Raw genomic sequence first — 24,794 nt, forward strand, 5'->3', positions numbered from 1 at the left:
TTACTGCGCCGCAGCTTCTCTCCTCGGGCACCGAATAAGTGTCGCCACGCAACCGCAGCTATTCACCACACCGCCGAGACCAGTGTTTGAAGATACACCGCTGGACACATATAAACAACCCTCGCCAATCCCCTTCCTACGTACCGCAAATCACCCACCGCCGAACATAGACTTGATGTCTACAACCACCACAATGCCCGGCCGCACCCTTCCGACGATTCCGACCGCCGAGGTGCGCGCGCACAACAACGAGAAGTCCTGCTATGTTACAATCGGCACCAAGGTCTACGATGTTACCGATTTCCTTGATGGTCATCCTGGTGGCCCCGAGTTCATCCTAGAATATGCGGGCAAAGACATCGAGGCAATCCTGAAGGACGAGATCTCACACACCCATTCCGATTCCGCATACGAGATTCTTGAGGAGAACTTGGTAGGCTTCATGGTCCCCGAAAATCTTCTGAACGGCGTAGTAAAGAGCTCGAATCCTGCAGATATTGTGCCTCTGCCATCTTCCGAGGTTGGCAAGCTGGAGCTCAAGGGCATGGAACAGGACGGCAAGCCGCTGTACGAAGCAACCGGCATGTCATCTGCGGAAGATCTTTCAAGACCGACAGACCCGAACCAGGACTACAAACAGCACAAGTTCTTGGACCTGAGCAAGCCGCTTCTGATGCAGGTCTGGAATGGTGGATTCAGCAAGGACTTTTACCTACAGCAAGTGCATCGCCCGCGCCACTACAAGGGAGGCGACTCCGCGCCGCTGTTCGGTAACTTCCTGGAGCCGCTCAGCAAGACGCCGTGGTGGGTCGTGCCATCGCTCTGGTGGCCCTGTGTCGCGTATGGAACAGCCGTTGCGTTTGGTGGACTATCCTCCGCGACGGAACTTGCTGGGTACTGGGTCTTTGGGCTGGGATTCTGGACCATTATCGAATACGTCCTGCACAGGGGCTTGTTCCATTTGGACGAGTAAGTACTCCTCATCCATATGGATCTGTCTGTACTAACATCAAGCAGCCATCTTCCGGATAACCGCGTCGCGATCACCCTCCACTTCTTGCTTCACGGTATTCACCACTACCTTCCCATGGACAGATACAGGCTCGTCATGCCACCTACACTCTTCGCTGTTTTGGCGGCACCGTTCTGGAAGTTCGCACACGCGATCATCTTCTGGAACTGGTATGCCGCTCTGGCTGCCTACTGTGGTGGTATCTTTGGCTACACCTGCTACGACATGACACATTACTTCCTCCACCACCAGAAGTATGTACACCCATAGCTTACTTTGAAAGACCTCGCTAACAAATTAAAGGCTACCTCCCTACTACCAGCAACTCAAGAAGTACCACCTTGCGCACCACTTTGCCGACTACCAAAACGGTTTCGGTGTCACCAGCCGCTTCTGGGACCGCATCTTCGGCACCGAGCTTGAGATGGGACCCTCCAAGGTCATCAAGTCCACTTGAATGGCGACGCACGAATAGACTTTTGTTATTAGACACCCACCTGTCACCACGTTGTCAAGACCGGCATTGAAGAAGGCGTTCAGCGGGTCTGCAGGGCCATTTTGGGTCGATGCAGCTTTGATGTTTGTAGATAACTTTATGACTCACTACCTCAGATAATAGTAATGCCAACAATCACTTCACTTCTGTTCACCATTCTTCAGTCACTGCTCATTTCCCGGTTGCGCTCATGGCGGCAGTCACCTCCGCACGTGACCTGCTGCCTATTAGTCACACGGACCCTGCCAAGGCCCCTCCAACTTTTCAAGTCGTTACGCCCAGGCCTGCCTCTCCACTTTCCACTCACCCACCCATTAACACGTCCTGCTGCACGAGCAAAGCTTCAATCAAGCACCCATTTGTCAAGTGCATCTCGGTCAAGAGGTCATCTGGCAAGCGCCCGCAGTGACATCTCTACGTCCGTTCGATATCGCAATTGAAATCAATACTTGAGCCCCAGCTCGCCATCACAACAACACATCGCCCATTGCAGTGACATCGCGCATCACTTCCACCAGCTACGCTTATCGAGAGCTAGGAACCGCCGCCGACGTCGACATGTCTACCCAAGCCGCAGTCGAGGCCCTCCTCGAGGAGACCGCCCGCGAGGTCGAGATGAAGGACGCTGAGCGCAAGCGCACTGCCAGCAGCGAGGCGCGCGACACCGACAGCCGCCGCGACGACCGCCACTCAGATCGCCGTGACCGCCGTGATAGGAGCCGAGACCGTGGGGACCGTCATCGTGAGTCCAATGGAGATCGCCGTCGCAGCCGCGATAGAGACCACCGCCGAAGAGACGGAAGCCGTCCCCGTTCTAGCAAAGGTGCTGACACAGATGAAGACCGTGATAGGCTCCGCCGCAGCAGCTCGCGCGACCGCCGTGGAGGTCGTGGAGGCCGTGACCGCGGAGGCGACTTCTACAGCGGTAGTGGTCGTCCGCGTTCCCGCTCCCCTCGCGACCGTGGTAACGACAGGTACCGCGAGAGGTCCCGCGACCGTCGCCGCAACGGTGGTGATGACCGTCGCAACAGCCGTCGCAACAACACCCCGCCCAAGCCAGAGGTCACCGAGGACGACCGCGACAAGCGCACCATCTTCGTCCAGCAGATCTCCCAGCGCGCTGAGATGCGTCACTTGCGCAGCTTCTTCGAGCGTGTCGGCCCTGTTGTCGAAGCTCAGATCGTCAAGGACCGTGTTACCGGCCGTAGCAAGGGGTGAGTACTCACTTGTCCATTCCTCACATATACTTGCTAACATCCCTCCAGCGTCGGCTACGTTGAGTTCGAAGCTGAAGAGTCTGTTCCTCTTGCACTGGAGCTGACTGGCCAGAAACTGAAGGGCGTCCCCATCATTGCCCAGCTTACTGAAGCCGAGAAGAACCGTGCTGCTCGTCCTTCCGAGGGCGGTGCTGCACCCGGTGCCAACGGCGCCCCCTTCCACCGTCTCTACGTCGGCAACATCCACTTCAGCGTCACCGAGAAGGATCTCCAGGAGATCTTCGAGCCTTTTGGTGAGCTTGAGCAGGTCATCCTCCAGCGCGATGAGTTGAACCCTGGCCGCTCCAAGGGATATGGTTTCGTTCAGTAAGTCGTCTGTCCATGTTCACTGCAACATCATTTGCTAATACATCACAGGTTCGTTGACCCCTCGCACGCTAAGAATGCTCTCGCAGAGATGAACGGTTTCGAGCTCGCCGGCCGCCAGATCCGCGTTGGTCTCGGCAACGACAAGTTCACCCCCGAATCGACCGCGAACCTCCTCCGTACATTTACCCAGCAAGCTCAGTCCTACCAAGGCTCTGCTTTCAGTGGTGCTGGTGGTCGTGGTGCCTATGCTGGCGGTAATGGTGGTGTCTTCGACCGTACCCATAGCAAGGATGACCGTGGTGTTAGTGGTGCCTCTGCTCTCGACGACTCTGATGTCGCTGGAGTCAACTTCAAGACCTATGACCGCAGCAGGCTCATGGACGCTCTTGCGCGCCGCGACGTTCCCGGTGACTCCAGGCAGGGCGGTCAGGCTATGCCTGTTCCCACCACTCGCAAGGCTCCCGCCCCCACCCCCGCCGCTCCCATGGCCTCCAAGTGCGTCAAGATCGAGAACGTCTTTGACCCTGACGAGTAAGTCCTCGCATCTTCTCCTAGACATTCGCTAACACATTACCAGGGAGCAGCGCAACTACGGTGACAACTGGAACAAGGAGCTCCAGCACGAGATCAAGTCCGAGTGTGACAAGAAGTACGGCAAGGTCGTTCACATTGCTGTCGACGCCAACAGCGAGGGCGACGTCTTCGTCAAGTTCGACTCCGTCTCCGGTGGTGAGAAGGCTCTCCAAGGTCTCAACGGTCGTACTTTCAACCACCGCACCATCCGCGCTTCCTACGTCGTGGACAAGATCTACAACTCCCTCTGGGGTGCTGCTGCCAGCAGGTTTTAACCGACCGGTACGTCACAACTGTCGTGGGGTGCTCGGTAGCCACTACTGCCGAGCATACCCGATCACTTATGTGTGCAGTATACCCTGATCGGTTCTTACGGTTTCTTTACGGCTCATTCTCTCGGTTTACTCTTACGGTTTCTACTCTCGGCACACTCTCACACCTCTGGTACGTACGCATGGCGTTGACGGTATGATACGACTCTTTTTCTTTCATCTGCTTGTTCTTCTTTTTGAGCGTTGCTTTTCAGGCTATGCTGGCGAAGGTGTACAACGTGCAGTGCTTGGATGGTGGAAGCTGCGTTGTCAAGATCAACATGAGGGATGAACGAACGTTCAGAGGTATGATGGATGAAGGTCTTGGTGGACACTGAAAGGATAAGGTCTCGGTGAACGACGGACATGATTGTTTAGGCGGATGATGTGCGAGAGCTTGTATATGGCGTGGAGGAGTGCTTACTTCGGTACGTTCTGTGAAAGGACTTCGGTCTTGTTCAGATCTTTCACTTGGTCTCAGGTCTCCTCACATACGATTGCTCATACGATTGCACATGCATCAACGGCATTTACCACGGAAGCGGAGGACTCATGGCTGCTAATAGCACATAGGACCAGCTCGTCTCTTCCTGTCTTCCTGGATGACTTGTCTGCCAATAATCATGTGTTTAGATACTCTCTTGGATTTCTCCCTCGTTGCCATGGCCTTTTGATGTGGAGAGTGTCGGATGTGGATTGGTTCCATGAGGCTGTGGCTGTGGTTGTGGTTTGACCCTTCTCCGCTGCTGACCATGTCGTTGCCTGACGTCGTGATAGGTTTCGATTGTTTATTCTCTTGTGGCTAACTAGGCTTCGCAAATCGACGTCTTCCTTCTTCGCGCAATTACTCGGTCGTGACCTGCAGTCAGCGCTTGTCCGAGATAAGCGAGTTCCGTGTGCTCGCCCGCTTCCGGTGGAGCCGTTGCGGTTACCAATACATCACGCATCCCAGGCTTTGTTCGTTATTGCCTGACTGTCATTGAGTTCCGCTATCTCATTATCTGCTACACCCACCTCGACGAGTTGGCTGTCATGTCGATGTGTCTGCACAGCGTTGTGTCATCCGCGCGTTCATTCATCCCAGAATGATCTCCTTCCACTCGTCCTCTGAGAGTGCGAACGCCGCTTTGAAGACTTTGCCAAGAGCTACACGACGATATATACCTTCTTCGGGATATGGCTCCACTAAGAGCACAAAGTACAGATCCCATTCCGAATCAACTCTCTCCTTTGGCAGGTAATACGTCCACACCGGAAATTCTTGCTGGTTGAAGGATTTGGCGTCGGAAATCGCGATGAACTCGAACGCAGTCTGGCCAGTGGCTTCGTACTTTTCCAGCCAATTCCTATTGACGACGACAGAACCGCACTTGTCGCCACGCCGGTCTGTGATATGACATCGAGCTCTCGTTTCCCCAAGATCGTCTCCTTCGACATCGACTTCTGTTGAGCGTACCACGTGAAACGAAGCCCGCCAGGTAAAGAATTGTAGGAACGGTTGGTCGGGAAACTCTTTGAGGCCACCGACAGCTTGACTGGATGCCGTTGTTCGTACGTGATATGGATCTTCAGGTAGGGTAAGTCTGAACTTCAAGTTTTGTGTGTAACCTTTCCGGTCTATTGTGTCCCAAGTCAGTGGCCGACCATATCTGTCATAACCAGCACGAGCATCGTCCTCGTCCGGAAGGTCTGGAACGTGATAATTGAACGGGTTCCTAGACTTTAGGCCTTTTTTACTAAGACTGTTTGCCTTCCGACGATCCTCCATGGTCCTTCTGTCCCCCTGCCTGGCAGCTTCTCTCTGACTGGCGTCAGTGAGGTAAACGCTTCCATCTTCGCTCGCGTCGTGGTCAGAGGGACTATATGGATCCGCCCTTGAGGGTCGTACGAATGCCGTGTAACCCGTCCATTTGTCGTCAGTGCTCTGATCCTTGACGGCGTATCCTCTATCCCAGAGGCGACGTAGTGTTCCATGGCCATCCCTTATATGCCAATCGATCCATGTATGATCTACCAGCCAAGCATGGACATTAGAGAGACACCCATCGACCATCTGTGGCTTGTATTGGATACCATCACTCTTCCATCCACACCACGACCAACTGGGGAACTTGATGTCTTTGTACTTTGGCTCTACCGACGCCTTCTCGTAGTTCAGCAGGGTTAGAAGGTCAACAGGCTCCCACAGGAGGGCAAAATCAAGATGTGATGTCGGGAGCCCGAAAACAAAGGGCGCGTTCATCGTACCCTCCATCAAATTACACATTCCACTAAATGCTGCCAGGATATCGAGCGGTTCGAACAGCTCGCGCAATGTGTAGAGATATACACAATGGGCATAGAACCACACACTGCGTTGCTTGAGCTCCGTGAGCATCTGAAGCGGCGCTTGCACCAAGTCGAGCGACCATCCTCGGCCTTCGCCATCCGCGAAGATATCTTCCGACATGCCCGTGGAGCGGCACTGGAAGTAGATCTGTCCTCTGGTGAAGATTAAGCAGCGCTTGGAGAGCAGTCGCTCTTGGAACGTCCAAGCGCGCGTGTTCCACTTTGACGTCTGGATACTGATCTCAGATGGCTGATGCAATATTAAGTGCACGCCATCAGCATAAACGCCAATCTGCTGCTGTGGACGCTGACCTTCGTCAAGGGCCAGCAAACCAGTCCGTGAATCACCGTCCGCAGCGCAAATCGTCAGCGTCGCATTGCCGTATATGAGATGCATGGCCCGCGAGTTAAGGCTCCACGAGTGGCTGCTGTCCTGCACAATACACAGCGCATCAATCCAAGCGTATCTTATACCCAAGTCATGGACCAGCCGAATGCTCTGCACAAGCGCTTTTGGCAGCTTGCGAATTGTAGCAGCCAGACCACCAGATTTCCGCCGACTTTGTATGTTACTGATCTTCGTTCGATAGTCCATCCTACCTGTGTCGCCCCAAACATAGCTCACAGCGGCATAAGGCTCGAATTCCAGGCGCTCCATCGTACCCTCGAATGGCAAGGGAACAAGCCGGTCATTCTCGATGTCAATGACGCCGAAATAGGGCTCCATCAACGTTTCCATGAAAGGGTTCTCGATGCCAATCTGCTCGGTACAGCGACGATCGTGGCTATTCTCGCATAGACGTAAGAACTCGCGGATGAGGTTCTTCTTGTTCTCCGTTGCACCGAAGCGACGCCCGAGGAATTGTGTTTCCCTGTTCAGCTGCTTGGGATAATCCAGATCAGAATTGGCGTACTTCATCGGTGCTGCTAAGACCAAGTAAGACTCGAAGGCTTTGAGCAACGCATCACTCCATGTAACCCTCAGTCGACGGGTTCGCCTCTCTCGCAGTGCGCGTCTGGGGTCGACAGACAAGCGACCGTCCATCTCCCACGTCAGATGGCAGACTGCCTTGGTAGCATCGACATCCTTCAAGACATCCTTTGCGATGGAGTTTATTATGAGACGGCAGAGAGGGCAAGTTTCTGCTCTCTCAGTGATGGTGTCAAGAGTTCCGAGTCGAAATCGTTCGTTGGCTAGTCGCAACGAATCTAGTGACGGGCGAATCTCTGCTGACTTGTCGTCTTCAATCACGAACTTCTCAATGTTGAGATTGAGTGATGCGCACTCCTTGCATGGTCGCTCAACTCTGTCCATAACCACGCCGTTCTCGATAGGCTGACTCGGCATCGTCCCTTCCATTGGCGATTCAGAGTCATTCGTCATCGGACAGTTGAAGCCCTGGAGGCTTAGGGGTTTCGCGTCTTTTAGCCCGACTCTGGGATTTGCTTCCAGGGCTACCTTCAAGATTAGCACAAGAAATCCATCGCTAATCCTTCGGAATCTGCAGCTCGATAAAACGAGCCTAGTATCGCTACTTACTTTCGCAGCTCTCAGGTTCAGGCTCCCGCATTGAATGTCTACGCCCAGCTTTTGAACGCAGCCCGGCACGGCTCGCAATAGAGCAGCTGAACCGCTGTCACTCAGCTTCCGCCCTCAAAGCTTGTTTTCCCAGCCGCATAGCCTCCACAATTCGGCTGGCCAGACCAGTCATAGTGAACAAGACATATATTATAGCGCCGTAAAATTAGGCGAACAACCCCCAAACAAGAGAAAGTAGAGGGAGGGTAGTCTTGCAGCATGCGTCGCTTATTGAAATAGTGGATACATGTCCTGTACAATTGGACCACGTTCGTTTTCAGGAGGGTTCAGCCGCACCCGTCCGCATCAGCAGGAAAACATGCATATTGAACATGTACCCAGGTTGTGACGAAGTACAGTATGCATGACAATTCTTTAGCCACCTTCCTCTTCCAGATGAGTCGATCTCTTTACAAGTTAGACTGCGGCAGCGCGCGCACCAACATCACCGATGTCAGCTGGAGCACGAACCCTCACAGACCTTCATGCTGCCAATCTCTCGATATCTTGTCTAATATTTACTCCGCTTCTTGCTTTCCTCTACAGCGGTATTGCGGGAACTACCTCCACTCATGCAGCTTCGCTCGCTTAACATTCATCACCCAACACCCATGGATATTTATGTAAAAATGATCCGTTCTTTCACATACGACCATAGGATCATGAAAATTAGGCTTCCCGTCCGCTTAGCCATATACAAGCATGATACCGGCGGATTAGTAGTTAGGTGGGTGACCACTAGCGAATCCCCGCTGTTGTATGTTTTTGGAGTTCTTTTTGCCCATCTCTGGGGCAGGCAGGTGGGCCGACGGCGAGAACAAGTTTAACCAGGTTGACACAACAGAAGACATGCCCCCGTCTACAATCTTGACACACCCTCCATAAGATCATCAACTGCGCTGTCTTGTGCAGTCGCGATTTTTGCGTCCAAAAGCTGCTCAGCTAAGTCGTCCATCTCTGCATCTTCATCGGGCGTGATCATGTTCTGCTCCTCAACTTCAATCTCTTGGCGTACATCTCTTGTATCCCAAACCGTAACCAATGTGTTTCTTCTTTGCGTCAAAGCCTTGAACCCCTCAAGGTACTTGATGCGGAAGATACCTGCTTTATCTTCTGCTTCACATACCCTACCTCCTCTCTCTACTGCTTCTAGCACCGCTTCGTACGTCCAGAGCTGCACGTTCGTCTCTACGTCGTCCGTCACCTTCTGCGAGGCCGCTGGGTTCTTCTGATGGTCCTCGAAATATCGCGGGTACTGGCTGCGTATGCGATCTTCGATGCAGACGGGGCAGATGAATGGATGCTGATGCAGGTTTTCTTGTCGCTTGAGCCAAGCTAAGGGGAGTTGAGGCTTCGCGGAGTAGATACTGCGCGTGCAGTTTGATGAGCATGGCGACTTTGGGACAGGGAAGCACATCGGTGTGGGAGGCGAGGACGGCGGCTTGATGATGTGCTCGCAGTCTAGAGTGTGGAGAGGGGTGGACGGGTCATCGCAACAGTTCTGAGGCGGCGGCTTGGTGAGCGCCATAGCGGAGTGCGGTATGGGTTGGTTGGACAAGTCGCGGGCGGGAAGAATAAGGGGTTGAGTGTAAGTGAAATGGTAGGTTGTAGTAATGAGATTGTGAAGACATGATGTGGACGGACATATGGTAGAAATGTCAAAGTGTAAGTGAGATTACAGCTGTTTGAGGGCTGGCTTATCCCCGACATACAATGACCACCTTCATTGAAGGTGCAGTGCATCCGCTATCGTCGTATCCCCCTTGGCTACCGGAGCCCCAAGCCCTTCTTTCTTACCAGGCAGAGCTCCCTCCAGCCATCGCTTGTGCTTTACATCCTTATAGCCCACAACCCTAAACACTATCTCCCTCCCCATTGTCCGTTTCGCTTTTACATACATCCCTGTGCTCACTTCCTGGAGTAAGTGGCCACTTTTCCGTACCGTGCCTGGATCCTCACAGCGCACATTGAATACAACGCGCTCGATTGAATGTCGCTCGGGAATACTACGGAATGCGTCGCGCCAGCTTTGGATGAAGGGAGTCATCAATGGGCCGTAGGTGTCACCGTCGTTTAGAAGACCATCGGAGGAGACGAGCGGAGATATCCCGATTTGCAGCACTCTGATTGCAGTGACGGGAAGTGAGAAGCAGTCGTCGGCGGACTTGCGTGAAGACTGCGGCTTGAGGATGCGGATGTCGGCGTCTGATGTGGCTAGCTTTTTGCCTAGGACTGAGAGGGTTTCGGGATCGTTGATGGTAACGAGCAGATATGGCGGGTTGCCAGGCATGGTTTCTTCGTAGATATCTGGACATTCTGACGATGCGGTGAGGGTGTCGGGATGCTCGGTATCTGTTCTCAGCTCTAGAGCGACTGGCATCGCGAAACGTGGATTGTTCTGTGGATCGTCAAGGAAAAAGGATGCGCAGAGGAGTGAATGTCGATGTTGATGTCGAGGCTCATGACGTTTCGCCTCCGCGCGATGTTGACGATTTAGGCAACCACCAAGGCAGCCAATAGGCGTGGCTGTTTTCCATGCAACTGGGAATACTTTATTGTGTTTTCTGACATTACTCTGCCTGACTCTTCGAGCTATTGGTCTCTAGTGCCGATACATCCGAATGTTGCCAAGACAAGACAAAGTCCCGCAGTCGCTCACTTCCTGCAAGTGTCGGTCATCTCGTGGAACGCATGCTTGTTAGGTCGCAAAGCAAGCAGGCACGACCGGCAATCAGTATGAAGTAGAGGTAGCAAGCTGACGTCATTCCTTAATCACTCGTCAGTCGCGCCTACCTCAGTCTCACGATCCCTCCGCCAAATCCATGGTTGGGTCAATATATACTACACCACCATTTGAATCCACGTCACGAGATTTTCCGACGACGCTATAACACCCTCGCTATTTGCTGCGTACGCGACGCGCATTCTGAAGTCATGGGCGAGGTGAAGACTGCGCGGTTGCTATTGTGCGCGACTTGCCCTTCACTAACTACGGCCGCGTGAGTATCGCCAATTCGAGAGCTCACCCTCACTTCTTGGCGGTGAATTCTGAGTATTCAATCCTATTGTCGCGAGACCGACTCTTCTCTTTCGACTCACTCTGCCTCGCCTGACCTACAGTCCAAGCTACCGACCACCTACCTACCGCACAATCCAGATCGCGCTTGCCGCCCACATCATCGTGTATCCCAACGTGTTCTCGTCTCTAGCACTCATGTCGTCGTCTGTCGCCAGACAATTCGGCAACATGCTCAACACTCGGTGGTCGGTCCCAGGCCAAGCAGCCGCGCCGTCGCCATCCACCAAGCAGAAGACCGACTCCAAGCAGAAGACAGACGCCATACACGAGAAAGTCACCTACCCACGCGTCTTAGGATCACGGGACGCGGACTCATGCAACAACGCATCCATGTCCTACGAGCACCTCCTCGCATGCGGCCACCTCATCACCACACCCACGCCCGACGAGCGATGCGCACCCAATTGCTACTGTGTCGAGCACAGATCGCACAAGATCAACGGAGATGAGAAGAAGAAGGCGAAGATGCTGCTGTTCTACTGCGACGCGTGCGTAGAGGAGGAGAACGAGAAGCTGGTGGCTGATACTTTGACGTCAGCGGGGGCAGGTATGTTCACTTACTGGCAGTAACGCCCGCGATGACGCTGACCACCTGACAGAGAACCTGCGTCGCACCCTACGCGAAAAAGAAGCCACCAAGCGCGAGAAGCAGATCAAGTTCCGCAAATGCTATATCGCACTCAAGATCACATCCGTGCCTTGCCACACCGACGGCGCACTACGCAAGAGTTATACGCCGCGCAAAGAGCATCACCCCTTCGATATTTCGATCCCTCGAGTAGGCGACAATTTCTTCGAAGACATCCTAGTGAACCCGGTGAAGAATTCGAAGGCGCCTGGCAACACTGTCGCGACCGCGCCCGTAGAAGCAAACCAGCCCGTCGTCGGCAGTAGCCCAGCCAGCCTCGGCGAAGCCGGCGCAAACTACCTGCGATACACGGCAGCGCAATCTGCAGCACCCAAGGTCCTCAAAGCCAAGGCGAGTGCCCCCAACGCTAAGAAGACCGCGTCGCTGTCTGCTCCCCGCGAGGCCGCTGCAGCATCACCAGTAGTACCGAGCTCCGCTTTCGCGCAGAAGACATCTCCAAAGCAGTCGCGCAAGAGGCCCATCGTCATCGACGACGATGAGGAATACGTTGACGTGCCAGAGAAAGAAACAGAGGTTGTCAAGAGGACCAGGAAACGACAAAAGGCTACTTCGTTGCCGTTGTCACTGCCAGCTACCCCGAAGAGGAAGCCAGGGCGTCCAAAGGGAAGCGGTCGCAAGAAGGTGTGAGGGGTTGACGGATACAGGTGGTGCGGAATCGTGAGGATGTGGAGGTGATGACGAGGTTGGAGATTACAAGGACGGGGTGGATGCTGCTATGCGATGCCTGGATACTGTCGTATTTGTCGGGCTGGTATTGTGGTTAGGGTATATACTGAATGGAACATGTCGTTGATCATGCTTCTGATGAGGATGTGATGAAGAAGGATGGCAGATGGCCATGGTGTGCGATGTTGCTTTCACCCCACTTGGCCTGCTGACTAATCTGCATCCTGCCATCTCGCCACCCGTTCTCTCCACAACGTACCAAATACATGATTTATGTATACGACATGTCTTATGTTAACGTTCATTAACGTAAGTTACATGGTCTATTTCCATGCTCTACTACATCCAATTCCACCCCATCAAACACCTCCCCATATCGCAATTTCCTACCCCCCTTCATCCAAAAACCACTCACAATACGCTAGATAGATACAGTCCAGACAGTACACAGCATACAACGCCTGAGATCAAGATTACCGCGATCTCTATGTTCGACATTTCGTCTACGCTGTGAATCCTGATATCCTGCCGCCTATCATCTCTTTGTGAAGGGACACCGCGTTCTAGATCAATCGCATTGCGCTTTTGCTGGTCGTATGTGTTAGGGCGGATGATTCAGTCGGACATGGTGTTGGTGTCGGTTGTTGTTTCGCGAGCAACTGTTGAAAAGGTTGCAGGGGTTGATAGGTTGTAGGCGTACTGTTATTTAGAGCTCGTAATATTATGGGTGGCACAGGGGATATGGTGAATGAGTGAGACAAGCATATGGAGCAGCCGGGCGCTGGTCAGTGAATGTGCAATGCACTGTTTGGCTGAAATATGGTGTGAATGAAGGGCATGTGGCGCTGCAAACCACTTAAGCAGTATTTGATCGGATGGATTTGGGAAACAGCCTGCCCCCGCCCCATACCGCGATCTCCAATCCCCTCACCCACCAACCACTCACAACACACCAGTACCATAAAGTATAGACAACGCAAAACACACAACGCTCACGACCAAAAGTACCGCGATGGTCGTGTTCACCCATTCACCCTGCCTGTACATTCCAGTATACCGCCGTCCACGTCCATCATTTCCGTGCGAGGAGAAACCGCGTTCTAGATCAGGCATAGTGTGGTCTTGCTGGCCGTGCGGATTGGAGTTGGGATTGATGAATAAGCCGGCGAGGAGGTGGTCGGCGGCTGTGGAGTTGGGGGTAGGGGTTGAAGGCACGGTTGAAGTAGATGTGGAGGTATCGTTGTTTGGGGCAAGTGTTGAGGGGGTTGATAGATTGGTTGTAGGAGTACTGTTGTCTGGGTTTAGTAAAATTATGGGTGGCATCGCTGTTACTGTGGATCTGAGTGTATTGGATCTGAGCGAGGTAAGTGTAAGAATAGTCCGGGCGCTATATAAGTGAATGTGCAACGGGTTTGTTTGCTGCCTGGGTGGATGGATGGAAGAAATGTGGTTCTATGAGTCTGTTCTAGACTACTTGGTCGAGAGTCGTGGAACTGCCGACATGCTTCCATAGACAGCTGCATGGCTCTCACCATGCATCATTCCTCAGCGCCAGACTCTTCGATGTCGTCCACATATTGTCGAGTCGCAGTGGCGAAGGCCCCCTAAGCAGCATATACCACTTTAGATCTTTTGACGGAACGTAGGGTATGGTTTTCAACGCCGATGAGTCGCGGACGTACTGAGAATATTCCCGGACAGTCGCTGCAGCCTCCATCTCACTACCGACGACCCAGACCTTGTCAAACCCACCTATAATCGTATTTGCAACGACGATAAGACCGCCCACTTCGATTGACAGGAGGCGATTTTCCAAGGTTTCTGTAAAGACATCCAATGAATTCTCAAGAAAGACAACATTCTCTAACCGAAGTCTGATTGATAGTCGAAGTAACTTCTGGACTGCGATCCGGTTCAACTTCACATTGACGAGACTCAACGTGTCGAGACTGGAGGTCCAGATCGGACAAAGAAGCTGGGACCATCCCGACACTAGTCCTATCTGAGGCATGGACATGTGGAGCGCGTTGTTTTCTGCGAGCGATCTTCCCGAAAAGGTCAGATGCCGTAAATTTGGACAGCGCAAGGTGTTGGGCATGATGAAAGTGTCGTTGGCCAGTCTAATCTTCAACGAGTCGCTGCTATACGCATCAGACTTGTCGCCACTGTCAAATATGTATTCCAGTGTAGTGAGATGAGAGAGTACCATGTCTCCGGTCGGAAAACCGACGAAGCCAAGTGTGTTGAAGTTGATGGAGGCTTTCCAAAGTCGCTGGCCTTGGCGGTGATCTATGTGTCTAAGCAACGCGTAGAAGATGTTCATGGAGTGTCTGCTTTGAGATTTCGCGCAGGTGTACCGTAGCGGATAATTTTGAGCGAGGCTAAATGAAGGGAGAACAATGTTGCCTGTATTAATTCCGTACAGCTCTTGATAGGGGGCCTGATCCGTGAGACGCAAGTTGTTAGTATCCCTGAGTGGTGTATGCTTCGTGTACGCTCTATCCACGGAAAGTGGAAGCATGCTGCGGGTTGGACGATAGCAAACTGATTCCAACTTGATGAACTTGTCCATCCAACCTAGGCTGTTATCTTCCAACCATGTAGACCAAAGATAGGGATCCGTCATCCGGTTGTGTTGACAAGGGCGGTGGAACTCGCGGTCACGATAGCTTAGGCCTGCCCTCTCGAATTCTGCAACCTCCAGCCGTCGTGGCGCCGCATCTTTGTACACTATAGCCCTTACGAGTTTCGCTCGAGCAGGATCGTCAGCGATGCCTTTGAGTATGGCGATGCTCTTTAGATCTGGCGCAAAGCACACAGTGCGATAGAGATACTTCTTAAACCCCGGTTCGTTGCATCCTTTACAGGTCAAGAGGAAGCTCAGCACGTCGTTGTAGCTTTCGTTGTTGTTGCAAACAACATGGTCCAGTACAACGTCGAGAACCTCGTTGGGGAGTGGGAACTGGCTGCGCAATGGCGCTGACGGCGAGCAAGCTTCGTCATGAAGTCGTAGGATATGCGGCTGAACATTGAGACCAGCTTCTTCATCAGCCAGCGTGCTTGACCATGGCGCTAACTGGTTCATATTAGCGATGAGTCGGTTGGGCTTTTGGATACCAGATCAGCGTCAGCAACTGACACACACATATTTATACATGTATCTCGGTCTCGCGAAGGGCGCGTGAACCACATCGGGTGGTCGGACGGCATCACGTGTTGCTGAAGCGTTGTTGCAGCCCTTGTGAGCATCGACAAACGACGAGAAAGAATTAGTAGCGGAGGCCAAAGGTTTGTCACTCTTTTCGGTGTTCTGGCATGCTCTAAGGAACAAATCCTGGTCTCTGGGGTATGATGTATGCATACTCCGCACGCGTAGCGGCATGGGTGTAGCCCGAATGTGGGGCCTCTCACAACTGTTAAAGTACGCCCGGGGCGCGTATCTGCAGCCCCGTCTGCTCGGCACTCGTAGGCCATGAGCATAGTATCGTATCACAGTACTTGACGGTTGGTTGATTACCCGGACATCTTGGTGAGTGTCGCAAAAGAGCCAGTCGTTTGCGCGACCAATCTCATACGCACAATGGCAACGGAGTCGACGAGCAGAATCGAATTTGAGCTTCGCCCTGCAAGATTCTCTGATCTTTCTTCGATAGCAACAGTATGGGCAGCAGCATTCTTTGACGATGAGATCATCGGCGTGATCATGCATCCGCACCGCAAGGACTACCCAGACGACGTATACTGGTTCTTGCTGCGCGGTATCCGAGAACGGTTTTGGGACTGGCGACATCGATTCCTGGTCGTGACAGACGATGAGAAGGTCGTTGGTGCCGCAGATTGGAGGAGGCTAGGAAAAGGCGGAGAAGGCATGGGTTTGGGGCGAACAGATCCACGTATGTCCATCAAAGTATTCCGCACAGCCTATGAGCGCGCAGCTGACCCTATCTGACCTCTCTGTTCGCAGGTAATCTCATCGCGTCGGTCGTGAATACATACCACTCCATGTCTCTAGCGCTCTTCCCCAATCGCGCGGCTGATCCTACGCGCACTTCCTTCCTCGACACCGCTGTCGTAAATTCAGAGAAACACTGGACTGGCCATCGCACTGAGTGCTGGGACTTGCACGTCTGTGGTGTACACCCCGACTACCAAGGAAAAGGTGTCGGAAAGCTGCTAGCCACGTGGGGAGTTTGCGAAGCGCAGAAGGAGGGCGACGAGGTTGTCGCTAGTGTGTTATGCGGAGAGAAGAATAGAGGATTCTATGCGAAGGCTGGCATGGGTGTTCAGGTTTCGGAATCGAAGGGCGATGGAGGTGGCATCGCGTTATTCACGAGATAGATCGCGCCGGCGACGCGTGTCAGCCAATGAGCATTGCCGGAGTTGTGCCGGCGGCATCGCGTCTCCGGTGACGCGCATGCGACTACCATCTCTTCCTCCCCATCACGTAGCGCTTTCCATCATCACATTCATCTCTTTCCCATCATCTCAGGCCCCTGGTGAATCGATAAGGCACCACGCGGCACCTCAATGGAAGTGAGAAGGAAGGACCGAAAATGCCGACCGCATAGGCCGAGACTGCCTGGCAACAACACACAGCTGCTGCCACCCGCCATATTGGATGACTTTCAAACAATGATCTCCCCTCCTCCATCAACCACTCTTATCCCAGGATACGCAATATGAGTTCCGCTATTACATTCGCTGCGGGTGTCGTGCTCCACGCTACTGTCTTGGCCAGGCATCACGAATGGGACCGCCATTCAGCCGCCATCTTATCCTCAGCATGTGTCCTCTTCGCAGCTACAGTCGTAGCAGTTGCTGTTATTCGGAATGTTTCCTGGGTCTCTTCTTTCGCTTGCGTGGGCGATGTGACCACGTCCTTCGTCAGCGGCCTTCTCAGTTCTATGATAGTGTATCGACGATGGCTACACCCTCTCAGATCCTTTCCAGGGCCTATAACTGCACGGAACACTAGCCTATGGATCATCAAGCAAAACGTCCCTGATCTCGACTTATACGTCAAGATGCGCAGCTTGCATGATCGATATGGCGACTTTGTGCGAATAAGTAGGTTTGGAGAGCATTTAGACGAGTGCGTCGTTGACCTGGTCTAGGGCCACGCGAGATCTCGATCTGCCATCCTGATGCGATAGCGGACGTACATGGACCGAGGAGCAAGATCCTGAAGGGCGAATTCTACGATCAGACTCATCCATTTCATAGCCTCCAATTCATCCGCGATCCGAACCTCCATAAGGAACAGCGTCGGTACTGGGACAGAGCTTTCTATAGACCAGGTCAGTGATCTCCGCTTTCGTTTGCTGCCAAGCAACCAAGGTCGAGCATACACCTCCTTCTGTCACTTCTAGTTCCGCACGATCAACGTCATCAGCTAGCACGATGGAATGTTAGACCACCACAGCTAACAGCTGTAGCACTGCTGGGATATGTGCCACGACTTATACGACACTATCGAATCACTGCCAGTATACTTACGAGTCATGCGGCATCACGAAAGCCGATCGACGCCAGCGGTGCCTTTTTAAACCTATTCTTTGATGTCATATCGGACTTGACGTTTGGTCAGTCCTTCGATACACAGACCACGAAGCAGCGAAGTCCGATCATGGCAGAGTTCCTCAGCAAGCAGAAAGTACTTGGCTTCGCCTTGCTGAACATGCCTCTGCTCCACCTCGCTAAGAATCTGCACACATCCACAAGGAAGCAGAAGCCCTGGGAACGTTGGTATGATGAAGCATTGAAGGCCCGCAGTAAGGTAAGTCAGCCAAGCTCTGACCAACTTTCGATCTTGATGCTCATATGCGAAGAAAATTGTTTCGACTTCGGACATATACACATACCTGCCGCAATCTGAGCTCTTCAACGGCAACGCTCTCAGAGAGGCCAAGTTGGCTATCGTTGCCGGCGCTGATACAAACGCTATTACGATGTCGAACATTTGCTATCTACTGTGCCGCCATCCTGGGTACCAGGCCAAGCTCCACTATGAGTTGTCAGCCTTACATTCTCTTTTCCCCGGCGACCATGATCTGACGAACAAACCTTGCTTGGCTGGCATCATCAATGAAGCATTGAGATTGCATCCGCCCGTGCCCTCCGGTCTTCAGCGTGTAACACCCGCAGAGGGCGCAGTCATCGCCGGCCGACACATACCGGGCCATATGAATGTCACAACGCCGACGTACGCACTACATCGAGGTAGTGATCTCTCTCTCTCTTGTTGCAGCTTGAGCTGACCTTTCAGATGCACGCGCGTTCGTTCGACCAAACGAGTTCATTCCCGAACGCTGGTACTCCCGTCCCGACCTCATCCTTCGCAGAGACGCATTCGTTCCATTTGGCTACGGCGTGTACAACTGTGCGGGTAAGCCATTGGCCATGTTACAGTTGCGCATGGTCCTTGCCATGATCTCTCGACGGTTTATTATGTCATTTGCTCCTGGCCAGGAAGCTCTATGCCAGTACTTCATCGATCATCAAGCCGACTGCTTCACGCTCCACCTTGAGCCCCTTCCTTTGCTGTTCGAACGAAGAGGTGATTGGAACGAAGAGGCGTGCGAGTAATACCAAAGTGGATCTTGTATCGCGATGTGGCTGGCACATGACCGCATGCTACACTGGCGAAGATGGAACTTTGCTACTGCAACTTTCTGATAGGGTTGCAACATTCTTTCTTGACTTCCATAGTTGCAAGCATTCACATGGATATTTATGAGCTCTCAAAACTGTGAGTGAAATGCGACTTGAGCGGCGAGAGAAGCAGTCACTCAAATGACCCTGAATGACCAGTTGTGCTCCCCTATGGTTCGCTTCCAACCCACACTCCGTTCGCTACCACTGAATCACAGCAGCGCCTTTTCCTCCCGCTTTGACCTCAGCCCAAGTACCCGGCATTATGGGCTTCATGAAGCAAGGCAGCCAACGTCCCCTCGGCAGGCGCCGCACTCTGCACGACTTGCGAAGGGCAGCGCGCAGCCCCAAGCAACCCGAGAATTCCGACCAGACCTTAGTGCACGCAACAGACGCCCCGCAGGCTCAAGATAACACGTCACGACTCAAAAAACGTGCAAGCACCTTCGGCATCAAAAATGCGCTCACCAAATTACGCATCATCAAAACCAGCGCAGCCCCCACGCCGCCAATCTGGACCCAGTATGAGCTTGTCAAACGCATAGGCTCCGGTGGAAACGGCCTCGTAGATCTCTGCTTCGACACCTCAGCCGGCATCCTCGTCGCCGTAAAGACGCTGACCCTCCCAAATCCCGCCGCACCATTAGCAGAAGCAACGATTCTGCAAAACCTAGGCCGCCACGGCAACATCATCCGATACTACAACAGCGTCCTAAGTCCACCTCATCCTTCTCGTCTACAATTGATTTTCGAATACTGTCCCAGAGGCGATCTACTGGATTACCTGGATACCTTGGATGGCCCCATCCCCGAACTATTCCTTTGGCATGTGCTCAAGCATATCGCTTGTGGTCTTGCTTTCCTGCACAGCCGCGGCATCGTACATGGCGATATCAAACCCGCCAACATCCTCCTCACCGCGGCGCGAGAAGGCGAGCGTTTCTCCCTACCCAAGATCGCAGATTTCGGCGCTGCGTCCTGTAACCCCTTGCCAGAAATCCCACGCGGACACATAGGTACACCGTCCTTCCAACCCCCCGAAGCAGACTATCGCCACGGCCCAGAATCCGATATGTGGTCCTTGGGCAGCATGATGCACGAACTGATATTGGGTCGTGTACCCATGCAGAAAGTGCGGGAGCTGGAGACCGATGCCGAGACTTGGTTTGGGGGGAGTGGACGGGAGATACCGGATGGTGTCGTTGCGCGTGATCTCTACAAAGAGTTTTGTTACTACCAAGCTGGCCACGTTGTTGAACGCATACGCATCGATTGTCCGTCGGAGTATACGACGAAAGTATATAGTGCCCTGCTGAATCACTTTATGATGCGCGCGCTTGACCTCGACTGGGGGAAACGTATCACGGCTAGTCAACTGTTCGACCTGTTACCTAAGCTCGAAGCTATTGTGCAGGATCTGCATATACTGGGCAAGCCTGAACTTCTCGATAGCCTCGAGGAACGAGAGGACATGAATGGTCGAGATGCGGTATGCGTCGCCGACTCCCAGATGCTCCGACAACTCTTTGAGAGATTGGCACGGTGTGCGGATTGGGCGAGTCATCAGGAGATGCGGAGGAGAGGGATGCAGTTGTTGTTTCTTATGGAGGAAGAGGATCATTTTGCGGTTTTTAGGGCGCTGAGGGATGTTAGGGGCTTTTGGGGGATGGAGTGGTGATGTGGGATGGATGGGTGGTAGGGGGAGATGCGGGTGTATGCAAGCGCGGTTTGGACTCAAGCTACGAAGTCAGACTGCTGAGGGTGTACTGGGTCTATCAGACCGTCTTGCGAATCGTGATATCACTATTGATGGGAATGACTATCAAATTGACAACATCCGTTCTCAAATCATCATGCCGCGGTGTCGCAACTCAAAATGCCGTAGACAAGAACACCAAGTGTGCAACGGATGTCGGTGATAAACTCTGGCTTGTCCGAGTTGCAGCACGAAAAGGGCTACATTATCATTACCGCGAGAAAGCAAAATCATGTACCGGCGTCCCCCCTCACAGCCTCGCCGACTCCCTGACCTCCAACCCAGCCATAATCCCCCGACTAATATAATCACTAATCGCCATATTCGTGACCATAGGATTAACGCCACTAGCGCTGGGAAAGACACTGGCATCCGCAACGTAAAGACCCTCAGTGCCCCAGACCTTGCCCTTGGGATCCACAACACCATCCCTCTCCTTCGCACTCATCCGGCAAGTACCCATCTGATGCGCAGACACATACACAGTCTCGGGCGACGGCAACCCCTTATTCCTTATCTCATCAAGCCAAGCCACAAACGCGGGGTCGTTGATGCCATCTCCAGACGGTCCCGCCGGATCGCGGATAAACGGCCGCATATTGGGTATAACGGTAAAGATCTCGTTCGCACCCTCCACATACTGTATCTTCGCCAGCGCAATAACGCCCTCGAGCACATGTCTCTTATCGTAATTACTCGTCTGATACGAGAACCTGCACCGTCCATCCACCGGATCCGGATAAACCCTCCCTGTATCCCTATCCCGCGCAATGGATATATACCCAACCATGTGTTTCAGCTTCGCAGCATCAATCTTATACTGCATCGCCGACTTCCAGTCCACCCACATCAGACACGCCGAGGGCACCATGTTCGTGGCTTCGAGCTTGACGCCGTGGCCTGCGTTGTCCATGTTTTCGAATTCCGAGACGACGGAGGTCAGGATGCCGCCTTCCCACGGTTTTATCTCTTCGGCGTGGTACGCGCCGAGGAAGGTGACGGGGTGCAGGTAGAGGTTCCGTCCGATTTGAGGGTTTGTGAGACCGGAGCGGAGGAGGAGGAGTGGGGATTGCATTGTCCCGCCGGAGACGACGATGCGCTTTGCTTTGATGAGGACGCGGCGGGTGGTTAGGGGGGTGTTGGAGACGCCGCCTTGGTCGTCGCGTGAGGTCCACGTACCGAGTACGCCTGTTGCGACACGCTTGCCGCTTTTGTTGGAGAAGACGACTTTCTCCGCGTGAAAGCCTTCGATGAATTTGGCTCCTGCGCGGGCGGCGTCAGGGAGGAAAGACACGACTGGGCCCTGCTTTTCGCAGGAACCACAGCCGAAGTTGCAGTAGCCGCAGTAGTGTTGCTGGCCGCCGGTGTTCTGAGGCACAGGCGCAGCGTTCCAGCCGAGTTTGCGGGCGCCTTCGAGCAGGATCTCGTTGTTGCGGTTTTGCTTGATGTTTTTGTCTGAGACGCCCATCCGGTCACAGACGCGATCGAGCGATTCTTGGAATTGGGCAGATGTGAAGAAGGGGAGGCCGCGGGCTGCCCATTCGCGGCGGACGTAGCCTTGGGTTTGGAGGGAGGCAGACCAGTTTACTGTTCCTCCGCCGCCGAGGGACTGGCCTGCTACTACGCTCACTGAACTGTCGTCGGAGGTTAGGAAGGATCCGCTCATGAAGAGGTGGTGCCAGCCGTCTAGTTCGGCCATGGGGAAGTGGTCTGGAGTCCAGTGATATGCCTTTTCTACTATCAACACACGATGTCCGGCTTCAGCGAGGTTCTTCGCTGTCACACCAGCACCACACCCGCTACCCACAACCACCACATCTGTTTCAATAATCTCAGGTTCGTCACCTGGAGGTATCTGAATGAACTCATAGTCGAAGCCCTTTCCAGGTCTCATACCAACAGGCACGCGGGGGGCACCTATTACGCGTCTCAGCGAAGGCGACGTCTTGATCCAAGCCTGCTTAGTGATAATCACCAACGAGCGGCGCAGTTGGCGAAGCGGTCCCAACCGCGCGGTAGCCCAGCCCTGGATAATCGACTCCCTTACATGGGCTGGTTGCTCGCTGATTGGCGTGAGATAGCCCGTCAAAGCCAGTGACCCCGCCCGCGTGTTGAGGACATTCAACACCATGCACAGGTCCTTTCTCTGGTTCTGCGGCATGTACATGGCGAAGACGCGCTGCAGCTCCGCTCGAAACGCCGGATCCTGACTCGCATAGTCGTCCAGATACTCCTTCACCGCCGTCTCAGCATCAGGGTCGTTTCCGGGCGCTAAAGCCCTCAGCTTGCTGACCGCAGTCGAATAGTCGGTGTCGGTTGCGGCGAGTTCAGTCTGCGTCCTCGCCGTGGAGATGGGCTTGATTGCTGGGATGACCGCATCCGTGATAGCAAGTAGCGTCTTCCATTGTTGAGGCGTGAGCGGATCCTCAGCTGGGAGCGGAGGCAGCGGAGTAGCTTTCGGCGAAACGGGCTCAGAAGGGAGTGTTGTTGACATTTTGCCACGTATAGTTTGGTGTTCAGGGATAGCCTGGATGTCGCGCGTGGACCATCAAAGGGTCTTGAAGGTGGAGCTGTCGGGCATGCTAAGGACGCAGGCGTCGTTTTGTTTTAGTTTCCAGCCATGTTCACTGCGAGAGATGAAGCAACTTCCCCCGCGCCACATGCCGTGCCATTGTTGACGTCTGCTAGCCCGTGGCGGTTCGGTGCCTCGGTTCAGAAAACAAAGTTCATCGACGTGTCCCGGCGGAGGGTTGCCAAGGCTGCCGTTGCTCGTGGATGTCGGAAGGACAGATTCGCCGGAGCCGCCATTGGACGTCTTTCAAGGGCTATAGAGGACGTCAGGATAGGCTAAATCCTGTGATGTCTTGCATTGATCTGCGCGGCAGATCTCAGTCGTAGTCATGTTAGCCTTCGATGCGTGTGGGCCGTTGCGCAACTCAGCGTCGTAGACTGCGGATCTCTCATCAATGCATTGGAAGAGCGTGTCCGTGTGATCCGAAGTTCTGGCGGTATCGTGAGGTTGCAGTGGCCGGCGGCGCAGTGTTAGTGAGGCGAATGTCCGACGATGGTGGGTGGGTCGGCTCGGTCTTTGAACCAGGATGAGACGGGCGCTTCTTCATCTCGGCGAATCTGGCCGGCGTCTCCAAGACTCCAACGGAGGGAGTCGCTTATCTCTGGATCTAGCAGGAGTACTCCAACTACTCTTTCGCGCCTTATGCAGCTGGACTACATTGAAACAACTCGCAGCGTAGGACCAGTAGTACGAGACATCTGCCGACCATAATTGCATCTCTTACGCATACCTACGTCCATACCCTTGCGCGTGGTGTAGTCAAAAGAAACTCTTGACACACGCGCAATCTTAGAAGCTCGAGCGAACTTCGTGCGAGGCAAATCCCACCAAGGATGATTGCGCAACGTCCCCACGAATCCAATTATCCGGTTGAATCCATCCGGCAGGATCTGGTCGGTGCGCATCAGGAACATGCAGGGGACCGACTAGAGAGCCATCTCCTGCTAGGCGAGATGAGGTTTCCACAAGGTCGCTGTCATTCAAGACACTTGTTCAATGCCTCTTCGAGGTGGTTCTGATGGGAGCATTCGCAGTCGAGACTCGATGTCGGTCCCAAGAGTTCTTTGTTGAAAAGCAAACGGCCGATGGTGTAAGGTATTGAAGACTCGCTAGTCAAGGCGCGTACGTCAGTGCTACCTAGACAAACTAAGATCTTGACTTGAGCCCCTACATGATCCTCTCCAAAAAAGCGCGATTCTTCGGTATGCGTGCAAACTCCTCGTCTCTCTCCCTCTGCGACAACTGCCGACTAGGTGGATGTTCTTCTTTCCAACGCTGAATCTGCTTGTCAAGGCTTGCCAGCTGCTCGTCCAGCTGAGCAATCTTAGCCGTGAGTTCGTTAATCTTGTTCGTGCAGATAGTCTTTTTGTTGTCCTTCTCCATATCGAAGATATGTGTTGTCTCTTGATTGAGCTCAGAGAGCTCTTGTATTGTAGCCTTGAGGTCATCCTCGTACTTGGCCTTGAGTCGTTTGCTTATATGCGCGTGACTTTGCAAAGACAAAAGATGCTGATCAGACATGTCTGGACAGGGCAT

General features: G+C 53.5%; 10 protein-coding genes across 10 annotated transcripts; 6 read left to right on the forward strand and 4 right to left on the reverse strand.

Annotated features, from left to right (window-relative positions):
• Positions 1-193: 193 nt before the first annotated feature.
• J4E78_008572 (uncharacterized protein) lies at positions 194-1,469 on the forward strand (the record flags this gene model as incomplete). Its single annotated transcript, XM_049369172.1, has 3 exons — positions 194-969; positions 1,018-1,266; positions 1,316-1,469. 3 exons carry the CDS (start codon positions 194-196, stop codon positions 1,467-1,469), a joined length of 1,179 nt encoding a protein of 392 aa, XP_049219239.1.
• Positions 1,470-2,066: 597 nt separating this feature from the next.
• Positions 2,067-3,942, forward strand: J4E78_008573 (uncharacterized protein; the record flags this gene model as incomplete). Its single annotated transcript, XM_049369173.1, has 4 exons — positions 2,067-2,722; positions 2,774-3,091; positions 3,143-3,625; positions 3,672-3,942. The coding sequence occupies 4 exons, from the start codon at positions 2,067-2,069 to the stop codon at positions 3,940-3,942; spliced, it is 1,728 nt and encodes a 575-aa protein (XP_049219240.1).
• A 1,111-nt stretch (positions 3,943-5,053) lies between these two features.
• J4E78_008574 (uncharacterized protein) lies at positions 5,054-7,666 on the reverse strand (the record flags this gene model as incomplete). The annotated part of the gene is made up of 1 exon (XM_049369174.1): positions 5,054-7,666. The coding sequence occupies one exon, from the start codon at positions 7,664-7,666 to the stop codon at positions 5,054-5,056; it is 2,613 nt and encodes an 870-aa protein (XP_049219241.1).
• Positions 7,667-8,744: 1,078 nt separating this feature from the next.
• On the reverse strand, positions 8,745-10,265 carry J4E78_008575 (uncharacterized protein; the record flags this gene model as incomplete). Its single annotated transcript, XM_049369175.1, has 2 exons — positions 8,745-9,346; positions 9,896-10,265. 2 exons carry the CDS (start codon positions 10,263-10,265, stop codon positions 8,745-8,747), a joined length of 972 nt encoding a protein of 323 aa, XP_049219242.1.
• An 834-nt stretch (positions 10,266-11,099) lies between these two features.
• J4E78_008576 (uncharacterized protein) lies at positions 11,100-12,240 on the forward strand (the record flags this gene model as incomplete). Its single annotated transcript, XM_049369176.1, is given in 3 exon segments — positions 11,100-11,107; positions 11,120-11,511; positions 11,564-12,240. The coding sequence occupies 3 exon segments, from the start codon at positions 11,100-11,102 to the stop codon at positions 12,238-12,240; spliced, it is 1,077 nt and encodes a 358-aa protein (XP_049219243.1).
• A 3,619-nt stretch (positions 12,241-15,859) lies between these two features.
• Positions 15,860-16,617, forward strand: J4E78_008577 (uncharacterized protein; the record flags this gene model as incomplete). Its single annotated transcript, XM_049369177.1, has 2 exons — positions 15,860-16,172; positions 16,292-16,617. 2 exons carry the CDS (start codon positions 15,860-15,862, stop codon positions 16,615-16,617), a joined length of 639 nt encoding a protein of 212 aa, XP_049219244.1.
• Positions 16,618-17,679: 1,062 nt separating this feature from the next.
• On the forward strand, positions 17,680-18,864 carry J4E78_008578 (uncharacterized protein; the record flags this gene model as incomplete). The annotated part of the gene is made up of 4 exons (XM_049369178.1): positions 17,680-17,686; positions 17,715-18,055; positions 18,108-18,498; positions 18,545-18,864. The coding sequence occupies 4 exons, from the start codon at positions 17,680-17,682 to the stop codon at positions 18,862-18,864; spliced, it is 1,059 nt and encodes a 352-aa protein (XP_049219245.1).
• Positions 18,865-19,195: 331 nt separating this feature from the next.
• Positions 19,196-20,608, forward strand: J4E78_008579 (uncharacterized protein; the record flags this gene model as incomplete). Its single annotated transcript, XM_049369179.1, has 1 exon — positions 19,196-20,608. The coding sequence occupies one exon, from the start codon at positions 19,196-19,198 to the stop codon at positions 20,606-20,608; it is 1,413 nt and encodes a 470-aa protein (XP_049219246.1).
• Positions 20,609-20,936: 328 nt separating this feature from the next.
• Positions 20,937-23,180, reverse strand: J4E78_008580 (uncharacterized protein; the record flags this gene model as incomplete). The annotated part of the gene is made up of 1 exon (XM_049369180.1): positions 20,937-23,180. The coding sequence occupies one exon, from the start codon at positions 23,178-23,180 to the stop codon at positions 20,937-20,939; it is 2,244 nt and encodes a 747-aa protein (XP_049219247.1).
• A 1,245-nt stretch (positions 23,181-24,425) lies between these two features.
• On the reverse strand, positions 24,426-24,794 carry J4E78_008581 (uncharacterized protein; the record flags this gene model as incomplete). The annotated part of the gene is made up of 1 exon (XM_049369181.1): positions 24,426-24,794. The coding sequence occupies one exon, from the start codon at positions 24,792-24,794 to the stop codon at positions 24,426-24,428; it is 369 nt and encodes a 122-aa protein (XP_049219248.1).

Source organism: Alternaria triticimaculans, assembly GCF_023758025.1.
Source record: "Alternaria triticimaculans strain BMP 0046 chromosome Unknown scaffold_15, whole genome shotgun sequence".
In the NCBI taxonomy this organism is placed as follows: domain Eukaryota; kingdom Fungi; phylum Ascomycota; class Dothideomycetes; order Pleosporales; family Pleosporaceae; genus Alternaria; species Alternaria triticimaculans.